The 11039-nt window shown below is 53.6% G+C and overlaps 2 protein-coding genes across 2 annotated transcripts; one reads left to right on the forward strand and one right to left on the reverse strand.

Moving 5' to 3' along the window:
- Positions 1-448: 448 nt before the first annotated feature.
- Triagg1_5698 (uncharacterized protein) lies at positions 449-8628 on the forward strand (the record flags this gene model as incomplete). The annotated part of the gene is made up of 4 exons (XM_062900242.1): positions 449-1536; positions 1594-6877; positions 6929-7717; positions 7780-8628. 4 exons carry the CDS (start codon positions 449-451, stop codon positions 8626-8628), a joined length of 8010 nt encoding a protein of 2669 aa, XP_062755498.1.
- A 385-nt stretch (positions 8629-9013) lies between these two features.
- Triagg1_5699 (uncharacterized protein) lies at positions 9014-9880 on the reverse strand (the record flags this gene model as incomplete). Its single annotated transcript, XM_062900243.1, has 1 exon — positions 9014-9880. The coding sequence occupies one exon, from the start codon at positions 9878-9880 to the stop codon at positions 9014-9016; it is 867 nt and encodes a 288-aa protein (XP_062755499.1).
- Positions 9881-11039: the final 1159 nt, after the last annotated feature.

Genomic DNA, 11039 nt, shown 5'->3' on the forward strand with positions numbered 1-11039 from the left:
ATATATATATATATATATGTATGTATACATATATATAATTTACTTATATACTTAGTGACTTATTACTGCCTACTACTGGGTAGTACTTCACTACACAGCCAACACTGCATGATCCTGGTCGTTGTGGGCAGGAGGGCCTACTGGTATTAATACTCATCAGTTCATGCGGAGAAATGCGACTCTGTCTTCCGTCGAATCACGGCATCCTTTCGAACAAGGTAGACACTCTACTCGCACGTGGATTTCCGCTGCCCGTGCCTGTTGATTGCGACCATAAACGTTCGCTTTAGGCAAACATCTTTTCTTCTTGTCGCATTGCATCTCTTGGAGTGCACTGTACACCTTTTCCCCTGCATGTGATCCTCGATTTTCTTCTTCTTCTTCTCCTCCTCTGCAGCCCGCAGCTTCTCCCTTGGCTTACAAGTCGTGTGTCTTTGTCAAAAGAAGCATGTCAAATCACGGGCCTGACGAGGCCATCGCCATCGTTGGCATTGCTTGCAGGCTTCCGCAAGAAGCCTCGACCGTCGAAGGCTTTTGGGAATTCCTCCTGAAAGGACGAAGCGCACATACACCATGGCCAGAAGACCGCTTCGGAGCCGGCCACTATCATCCAGACAATGAGCGAGTCGGGACACACGCAGTCAAAGGGGCGCATCTCTTGGCCGAGGCGCCCGAATATTTCGATGCACCCTTTTTCGGCATCACCAAAGGCGAAGCCATTTGCATGGACCCGCAACAACGTCTGGTGTTGGAGAACGTCTACCATGCTCTAGAGAATGCAGGAATCCCACTCTCCGAAGCCACCGGATCCAACACGTCCGTGTACGTGTCGGGCTTCAATCACGACTATCTCTCCATCATAAATGCGGATGCGGAGAGCCCTTTGCGATATCGCGCAACCGGTTTGACCAACTCCGTCCTCAGCAACCGAGTCTCTTGGTTTTTCGATTTCAAAGGTCCCAGCATGACCATCGATACTGCCTGTAGCAGCTCCGTAGTGACACTCCATCAGGCGTGCCAGAGTCTACGTAGTGGCGAGACCGACATGGCCGTATCCAGCGGAGTCACCGTCTTGGCTTACCCCAACGATGTGGCCTCCATGTCTTATCAAGGATTCTTATCGCAAGATGGGCGATGCTTTAGCTTCGATCACCGTGCCAATGGCTACGCTCGTGGAGAGGGAGTCGGGACGATCATTGTAAAGCGTTTAAGTGATGCCATTCGAGATGGCAACTCTATAAGAGCCGTCATTCGGGGCACTGGTGTGAATTCGGACGGCCGAACTCCTGGATTGACCAACCCTGATAGTCTGGCGCAGGAAAGGCTGATCAGGACGGTCTATGAAAGGGCAGGCTTGAGTGTCGACGATACGGCCATGGTCGAGGCGCACGGGACTGGCACCGCGGCGGGTGACCCCATCGAAGCCAATGGAATTGCGAGAGCCTTCTCAGCTCGGCCAAAGAATCTCCCTCCGCTATACATTGGGGCTTGCAAGTCCGGCATTGGCCATTTGGAGGGCGCGGCAGGCGCTGCAGCGTAAGTTTATCGTCTGTGTATTGAATGACTGTTGGAAGACCGCTAAAAGACCACCAGCATCATCAAGTCTGTTCTTGTCCTTGAGAATGGCATAATCCCCCCAAACGTCAATTTCGAGAAAGTCAATCCAAAGATCCCGGCAACAAAATGGCGGCTTCAATTCCCTCTTGAACCAACGCCTTGGCCCACGACCGGCTTGCGCAGGATCTCTGTCAATTCCTTTGGAGTCGGCGGTACAAACGGCCATGTTGTTCTCGATGATGCTTTCCACTATCTCCAGGAACGAGGGTTGACCGCGACTCATTATACACGACCTTTGCCTCCGACCAAGGCAGATCTCCATCTCGTAAACGGCGATGGATTGAACATCACCAATGGACATGTGAATGGTCACACCAACGGCCATCCCAACGGTGCTGGAGATAGCAATGGCGTCCATGCTTCCAATGGGGAAACAGTGGATAGCTTCGCCAATGGGATCCAACCCCAGCCTACCAATGGCTTGGGAAATCAACGCACAATCGATCTTGCCGGAGACTGGAGGGCTTTCGATCCAATCGAGAGTCCGCCAAAGCTCATTTCCTTTTCTGCTTTCGATGAAGAAGGGTGCAGTCGTGCAGCAAAAACACAGGCAGAATTCCTCCATGCCAGGCCTAAATCGATATCCAACTCCGAAAGTTTCACCTATCTGAACAATCTTGCCCATACAATGAGTCGGCGCTCGAAGCTGGCCTGGCGGAGTCACGTATTAGCGAGGTCGCTGGACGAGCTCGAGACACGTCTGGCTTCGCCCTTGCCCAAACCGCTGCGGGCTCGCACTACTGTCAACGTAGGCTTTGTGTTCACGGGCCAGGGAGCACAGTGGTATGGCATGGGACGTGAGCTACTCTGCTACCCGGTGTTCCGTGAGAGTCTGGCTGCGTGCAGAGATTATTTGCAGACCGAATGTGGCTGCACCTGGGATCTCCTCGACGAGCTCGCCAAAGACAAAGAACATAGTCGTCTTGATCAAGCAGCCTTGGCTCAGCCGGCGTGCACTGCCCTTCAAGTTGCGATTGTGGACTTGTTGCAGTCGTGGAATATCCGTCCCAGTCGTGTCGTGGGCCATTCCTCCGGCGAGATTGCTGCTGCTTACGCTGCTGGCCTTCTGACTCGCGAGTCGGCCTGGCGAGCGTCTTATTTCCGTGGACTCGTCACCGGGAGGCAGACGAGCGAGACTAAAGGCGCTATGCTTGCTGTCGGATTGGGTCCAGAAGCGCTCGCCCCTTATCTTGACCGAATTCATGCCCAACTCTCTGGCGAATTGGTTGTGGCATGTCTCAACAGTCCTCGCAGCAGCACCGTCTCGGGTGATGTGCATAAAGTCGAAGCTCTGAAGCAAGCCTTGGAGGCTGACGGGCTCTTCGCGAGGAAGCTCAAGGTCCCAAATGCCTATCACTCTGCGCATATGCAGGAATTCGCGGACGAATACGTCCGTCTGGTGGGTACGCTCCACGCGCCGAGCGAGCCACCTCGGTCACCTGTGGTCATGATCTCGAGCGTCACGGGGGAAGCAGTCGAAGGCGATTGTCTCTCCATCGACTATTGGACCAAGAATCTCCTGAACCCAGTGCGTTTCTCCGATGCCCTGGCAGGCCTCTGCTTTAGCCGCACAACCCAAACACAGGCCAGTCTCCGTGCAGATGCTGCTGGAGCCAACGTCTTTGCGGATGTTTTGATTGAGCTTGGCCCTCATGGAGCATTGCAAGGCGCCATAAGAGATGTGCTCGCAGCTCATGCCGAGGGCGTTGCGGTAGCATTCCTTCCGGCACTGAATCGCAGTGCCCCTGGGGCAGACGTACTCCTGAGCGCCATAGGCTACCTTCACGCCCGCGGGTATCCGATCAACGTTGACGACGTGAATAGCAGCGCTGATACGACTGGTGGAAAGGGGTCTCGCCCATTGCGTATACTTCCTGAGCTTCCTGGATACCAGTTCAACCATTCCAACAAGTTTTGGTATGAGAGTCGCTTAAGCCGGAACTATCGCCTCCGCAAAGAGATCAGACATGACCTGTTTGGTGCTCCAGTAGCCGACTGGGACGCGACGGCTCCTCGATTCCGCAACTTTCTGCGAATCTCTGAGCAGCCATGGCTACGAGATCACATCGTTACTGATAACATCATCTTGCCTGGCGTAGGCTACGTGATTGCGGTAATCGAAGCAGCCAGGCAGCTGGCTGATCCAAATGTACCATTGAGCGGCTTCCGGCTTCGAGATGTCAACATGAAACGTGCATTGATCGTGCCCGACACGAAAGAAGGGGTCGAAGTAATGTTGAATTTCAAGCCAGTTGATGAGTCCAGTGTCGGCACTTCGGCTCATTGGCGTCGGTTTCAAGTAGTGTCCTATAACCCAATCGCCAACGACTGGATCGAACACTGCACTGGATACGTTGCCGTGGATCATGAGATATCCGCCCCCAATCCGGTCGACCAGGGACAAGAAGCCCGACTCGACACAGAACGCTGGCACGCCGCTTTCACTGCTGCAGAAGAGCAGTGTCAATCTCCCTGGGACTTTGCCAAGGCCTATGAGCGATTGGCAAGAATCGGGCTGAACTTTGGACCGCTGTTCCAGAACTGCTCGGCTGTCCGGGGTACCTCTGACCATAGTGGCCAGACCATGGGCACAGTCACCGTTCCTGACGTTGCAAGTGTTATGCCCAAGGGCATCGCATCTCCGCACATGATGCATCCAGCCTGCATGGACAGCTTGATGCACTTTGCGCTGGCCGCGATCATGGACGCCACAGGAAAGAGCAACCTCGAAGTAGCCATGGTGCCGCGGTTCATCAAGGACATTTGGATTTCTGCTAAGCTGAACTCTGAGCCTGGCCATGTCTATCGTGCTCACAGCCAGACGCGCAAGATTGCGTTTGAGAAGTTCTCGACAGATGTTGTCGTCTGGGATGGACCGACTCAAGAACCCCGTATCGCCTGGAGTGGAATTGAAGCAAGCCCTCTGGATTCCGCCACACAGAGCTCGCTCGGCGCAGAAAAGATGTGTCACGAGATTGAATGGGTTCCTCACGTGGATATGTATCTTGAAGGAGGCAACGTCGCTTCGTTCGCTGAGATGCCCAAGCCCGATCTGGACTCGGAGCAAGCTGCAATCGAGCTCGATTCTCGCATGCAGCTGGCCGCGGTGCTTCTTGTCCTGGACGCACTGGAGAAGCTAGATGGCAAGGTGCCGGCCGCTACTCAAGGTCATCTCTGTCGGTATTTCGAGTGGATGAAGCACGTCGAGAGTGATCTCCAGCTCGGCAAGGTGACCGGTATCCAAGCCTCTGAGGTCGAGCGACTCAGACATGACGACGCTGCGAAGGCGGCGCTATACAAACAGGTTGCTTCGGACACTGCGTTTGGTGAGTTGGCAGTACGAATGGGCAGCAACATCGTGCCCGTCTTAAGAGGTGAGACAGACCCGCTGCAGCTCATGTTCGCTGAGGATGCCATACTCGATCGAGTCTACAGACGAACTGCGACCTTGAACGACCTGCCAGCGCAACAGGAGGCCTATTTGAACGTAGTCGCCAAGAATAAGGCCAATTTGCGCGTGCTCGAGGTGGGTGCCGGCACTGGCTCGTCCACTGCGCAAGTGCTCGATGCCCTTGCTCCCATCGCAGATGATGGGGTGTCCATTGCTAGCAGCGTGTCACATTACATGTACACTGATATTTCGGCCGCCTTTTTCGAACAAGCGAGGCAGAAATTCCAGCCATACACCAACATCATGGAGTACCGAGTTCTGGACGCAGAGCAAGATATTGCCGAGCAGGAGAGCTTCGAAGTTGGGAGCTATGATTTGATTGTAGCTCAGAATGTCATCCATACCACCACCGATCTCGCCAAAACACTGAGTAATCTTCGCCAGTTGCTGAAGCCTGGAGGCCGCCTGCTTCTACAAGAAGGTACAAGGCAGGATTACTACTGGTCCGGGCTATCATTTGGCCAGCTGTCAGGGTGGTGGAATGGCACTGAATCCATGCGTCAATGGATGCCATGGGTCTCATCCAAGCAGTGGGATGAAGTCCTCGAGGCTGCTGGTTTCACAGGAGCGCGCTTCGAACTTCCCGACAGCCACAATGAGCAGCTCCATAGCCAGAGTCTTTTCGTGGCCCAGAACGCTTCTGCAGACGGCAACGAGCCCGGTCCCGTGTGGAAGAACGTTGTCCTCGTCACACTCCCTAGCACCGAGCAAAGCAACACTCAAAGCTTGTTGCAAGACGTCAAAGACAAGTTGAACGAGAATCTCCGGTTCCAGAACATCAGGACCGTATCCCTGCAAGAATTGGAAGGGATCGAGTATAGCCAAAGTCTCTGCATCGTCCTAGCAGAACTCGAACGTCCTGTGATTGCAGATTTGTCCCAGGCCGAGTACGAGGGTATCCGCAAAATGCTGATCGAGGCTAAGAGCATCTTGTGGGTAACTGGAGATGATCTTCTCCATCCCCAGTACGCAGCCATAACCGGCATGATGCGTACAACCAGATGGGAACGTGACTTGGACGATTCCAGCCTGGTCACGCTGAAAGTCTCTGAGCCTCGACCTGAAAATACCTCGCTGAGCGCGTCGATTCGAAGGCTGTGTGAGGCGCAGTTCTCGCTCACGCTCCCAGTTGAGAGCACGAACGGTGAGTTCATGCTTCAAGATGGCCGGATCTGGACGAGCCGGCTCCGCGAGGCCATTCGTGCAGATGAATACTTGCAAACAACTCTGTACCGCTCAGAAGCAGTCCCAACGCTGGCCAAGGATGCTGGCAGGCCCATCAAGCTCACGACAACTGTTCCAGGTCTGCTAGAAAAACTTGAGTGGGTGACCGACGAGACGTACGATCAGCCGCTCTCCGATACAGAAGTAGAAATCGAGATACGAGCGGTTGGCCTCAACTTTCGCGATCTCATGATTGCCATGGGAGAGCATACGGCGTACTCGATGGGCAGTGAAGCAGCCGGCATCATCTCTCGCGTGGGCCCCAAAGTAGTCGACTTCGCCCCTGGCGACAGGGTTGTCTACATCTGTGGCCTGGACCATGTCGGGTGCATGCACACGTATGGTCGTTTGGATCAAGCGACAGTCGCCAAAGTCCCCGATGGACTCAGTCTCGAGATGGCTGCCGGCTTGCCCGTTGTCTATGCCACAGTCATTTACAGCCTACGGGAGACGGGTCGATTGATGGCCGACGAAACCATTCTTATCCATGCTGCTGCGGGTGGCGTGGGCCAGGCTGCGATTCGTTACGCTCAACATATTGGCGCCGAGGTGTTTGTAACCCTATCGACTACCGCGAAGCGAGACGTAAGTTTGTTGCCGTGACAATCGAATCCACCTTTTCTAACAAAGAAACAGTTGATAAAGAAGGAGTTTGGGATTCCGGACGATCACATCTTTTCAAGTCGCGACCTCACATTCGTCCAGGGCGTGTTGCGTATGACTAAAGGCAGAGGTGTTGATGTAGTCTTGAATTCGCTCTCTGGTGAGGCGCTGCGCCGCTCATGGGATCTGGTGGCACCCTTCGGTCGTTTCATTGAGATTGGCAAGAAAGACGCCATGATGAATGGCAAAGTGGATCTTCGGCCTTACTTGCGCAACGTGACCATGGCGAGCGTCGACCTCGTTTCTATGATGAAGAACAAGCCGCATCTCATCAAGATGCTGACAGAGGAAACGATGCGGCTGTGGAAAGAGGGCGTGGCACTGCCTGCAGCACCAACCACGATTATGCCCATGTCGCAGGTGGTGGATGCACTTCGCATTCTCCAGGGCGGCACGGGCATGGGCAAGATTGTTCTGGTGCCTCGAGAGGATGACGTTCTGCCAATCCTCCCGCCGTCACCGGCGCCGCTTGGCTTTTCTCCAGATGCATCCTACGTGCTCAGCGGCGGCCTTGGAGGTATTGGACGGAGCGTTGCTGCATGGATGGCTTCGCGAGGCGCTCGAAACCTCATCTTCCTTTCCAGCAGCGGCCGCATCACTCCAGCCGTCACAACGATGCGCGAGACTCTCGAAGCAGACGGATGTCGTGTGCACATCTTCACATGCGATGTCAGCGACAAGGAACAGCTGCGTCTCGTTCTCGAACAATGCAAGACCCTCCCACCTATAAGAGGCGTCGTCCAAGGAGCAATGAAGCTAAAGGTATGATTGTAACAAATGCTACCCCATGGAAGAATAGAAGAATGCTGACCTATGCCGTTCAGGACGTCATGCTCGAGAACATGACGCACGAGGAATTCCAGCTGGCTATCAGACCCAAGATTCAAGGTTCGTGGAACCTACACGAACTTCTGCCCCGGGATCTGGAGCATTTCATCATGCTGTCTTCAGCCACGGGCGTCCTCGGCAACCGGGCTCAGGCCAACTACGCCGCAGGAAACACCTTCCAGGACGCGCTGGCGCACTTCCGTCGGCAGCAAGGCCTAACGGCCACGACCATCGACGTTGGCGCAGTGCTAGACGTCGGATACGTGGCCGATCACGCGGACCGCCTCGCCATGACAAAATACCTAGGCAGCATGATGAAAGTGCTGCGCGAAGAAGAGCTGCTTACGCTCATCGAGTACGGCATGAACGCTGCTCTGCCGTCGCCAGCACAGCTCGTGACGGGCCTGAGTCCGTTGGACAAGCATCGTGCTCGAGGCGTTCCGATGCTCAGTTACATGAACTTCCCTCTCTTTACGCAGCTGCGACGAGTCAATACGCAGCAAGACGGCGCAGGGACGGCCGGCGGCGACGGACCTGACGTTGAAGCGCGGCTTCGAGCGGCTCGGACTCTGGATGAGGCGGCCAAGATTGTGACGGAAGCGGTCACTGATAAGCTGTCTTCCTTGCTGTCCATCGCGGTCGAGGATGTGGATCCGACGCGGACCATCAGTGCCAATGGCGTTGACTCGCTTGTTGCGCTGGAACTGAGGACATTCATGGCGAGAAAAGTCAAGGCGGATGTGCCTGTGTTGGAGATCATGGGCTCGTTGAGTCTTGCTCAGCTGTGTAGGAAGGTGGCATCGACGAGCAAAGCGGTGGATTTGCCGACGGCAGGAGAGAACTAAAATAAGTCACATGTCACGAGTGCCTAGGTAGAGACAATATAAACCAAGATGGCGTCTTTAAAATGACCCTACCATTATCTCAAAGGTTAACAAGGTAAAAATTACGACTTGTATTAGAACCTACTGATTACTTTATTATAAGGCTATACAGCTAAGTCTTTACGTTTTATGCAGTTAAATATTGTTTCTTCTTTTCTGATAATAAGTAGCTTATTATATCATGTATAAGAGAAGGTACTTTTCTAACCTTTGAGATACTGGTAGGGTGTACAAGTCCCGTGTGTGCCACGAGGAAAAGTTGAAGAATATACATTCCATCTCCTTAAGAGCATTATTTATTCTTAGCATTATTTATTCTTGGAGCATTCCATCTCCTGCATGCACATCACTTCTTCCTCAGCACCCACGTCACCATCTCCTGATCAATCACAGGGCCCCTCCCCAAGCTCAGACACTCATTCACAGCGTCGTCCGCAATCTTCTCGAACTTGGCCGCCTCGACGCTCGCCTCGCCCTCGCGCGCCCGCAGACTGGCGACTACCTCCTTGGTGCCCAGCGCCATGAGTTCCTGCTGCATAGAGACGACGCCGGCCTTCGCGGCGCGGACGCGGTCGTAAGCGACCAGCTCCACGCCGGGCACCTCGCCGGTGGTGACCCTCTGATGCAAGTCGCCAACCCAGGTGGCCTGGGCGGCGTGTCGGGCGGGATCGTTGATGTAATCGATCAGCGCCTGCATCTTGGGGGTGGAAGTGCCGTCTGGGGCGAAGACGGCGGCGGTGGTCAGGTCCCATTCCTGCCAGTGCAGATAGCCCCCGGGTTTCAGCATGGACAGCAGGCGGGCGATGAGCGGGCGCGGGTCGCCGGGCTGCAGGGAGACGAAGTGACGGAGGCAGAGGACGTCGTAACGTCCGATCAGGGAGGCCGGCAAGGGGTCCTGGAGGGCGTCGAGGACCGCAAAGGTCACATTGGCGGGCCACCAGTGCCGGGCGGGGACCTGGGCGAGGGAGATGTCGGAGGCTTCGATGCGGGCTTCGGGATGGGCCGTGGCCAGGGCGAGGGCGAAGATGCCGGTGCCGGTGGCGAGGTCGGCCACGTGCGAGTCCGGCCCGACAGGGACGGTCGGGTGCAGCAGGTAGCCGAGACCGTTGACGAAGACGGCGTGCTGGAGGTGCAGCCGGGCGGAGGAGAGCAAGTCGCGGTTAAGGAGATAGGGGTCGCGGGAGAGCGGCTTGGGCTCGCCGTCGTGGGACATGGCTCAAGGTGGATGAGAGTTACGGATGCGTTAACAGGTCCGACAGAAGGGTTTGCCTTATAGAATTTCCAACGGGAGAGACAGTTGTATATATAAGGGGTTGCTAATGACCTACCTTTAGCAGAGACTAGCAGAAAGAATAGCCTTTTAATCTGGCCTTTCACAATGAAGTAATTTTGTTTTATTAAGAATATTAGGAAGCTTTACTTACTTATATAAATAAACTCACAGGGGCCGCGCAGGAGAACCTTAAAGGCGGCTTGTAGTAATGGGCGGTTAGCCCAGCACTATAATATTGTAACAACTGCATATACTGTTACACCAACTTAGTAAAAGAGGCTATTGAAAGCAATAACTGCCGTTAAGGCTTGTGCAACAGCAGTATATTTAGCGTAACTCACTGTAGTCACAGCGCTATCATAATTAAAATATTAAGTGAATTAAATTAAGATGAATGGTATATTATATACACTTATTTTATAAAGCTTAAGAAGTTAAACTTTAAAAGTTCAGTTATGAAATATAACAATATATTTATATAAATTAAAAGAGTTGTAAAAGTATATAGTATTTTATAAAAAAAACTATGTAAATTACCTGCTGTTCATAGAAATCCCATTCATTGGATTTAATGTATTATATAGGTCTTGGCCCTTTAGAGACCCATTTATCTAAATAATTGAATTACCTTATTTACGCTAGCTATACGGAGTATTAACTTCCTTGGGTATTAATATTTACCCCACGGAACTTAGAACATCCTTCCTAACCAAGCAGTTACATGCCCTGTGGACACCAGTCCTGGCGCTATTGGGAGGTCACATCAATACATGTACTTGTACACGAGAGGCCCTCCCCCACGCCCCTCCTGTACTTCCGAGACGCAGAGCCCCGAAGGAAGAACAAACGAGTTCGCGACCATGTTGCTTACTTGCTGCACCCATCTAGCGCCTTCATTTCCCCATCCGTCGGCGTAAAACCCGGCGTTTCTTATCCATAGATCGACCTGCAGTAAGAAAACGGCGGCGTTCTGTGAAGGGAGTCGGCCCTTATGGCTAGAGCTATACTAGGTAGTAGGGGTAATTGGCCCCGGTGGAACAGGTATTGCCCGGGGTCTCGCGATCCAAGTGTTTTAGTCCCTCGGAAAACGCATAGAAAA

This window comes from Trichoderma aggressivum (assembly GCF_033847375.1).
Source record: "Trichoderma aggressivum f. europaeum strain CBS 100526 chromosome Unknown scaffold_020, whole genome shotgun sequence".
Classification (NCBI taxonomy): domain Eukaryota; kingdom Fungi; phylum Ascomycota; class Sordariomycetes; order Hypocreales; family Hypocreaceae; genus Trichoderma; species Trichoderma aggressivum.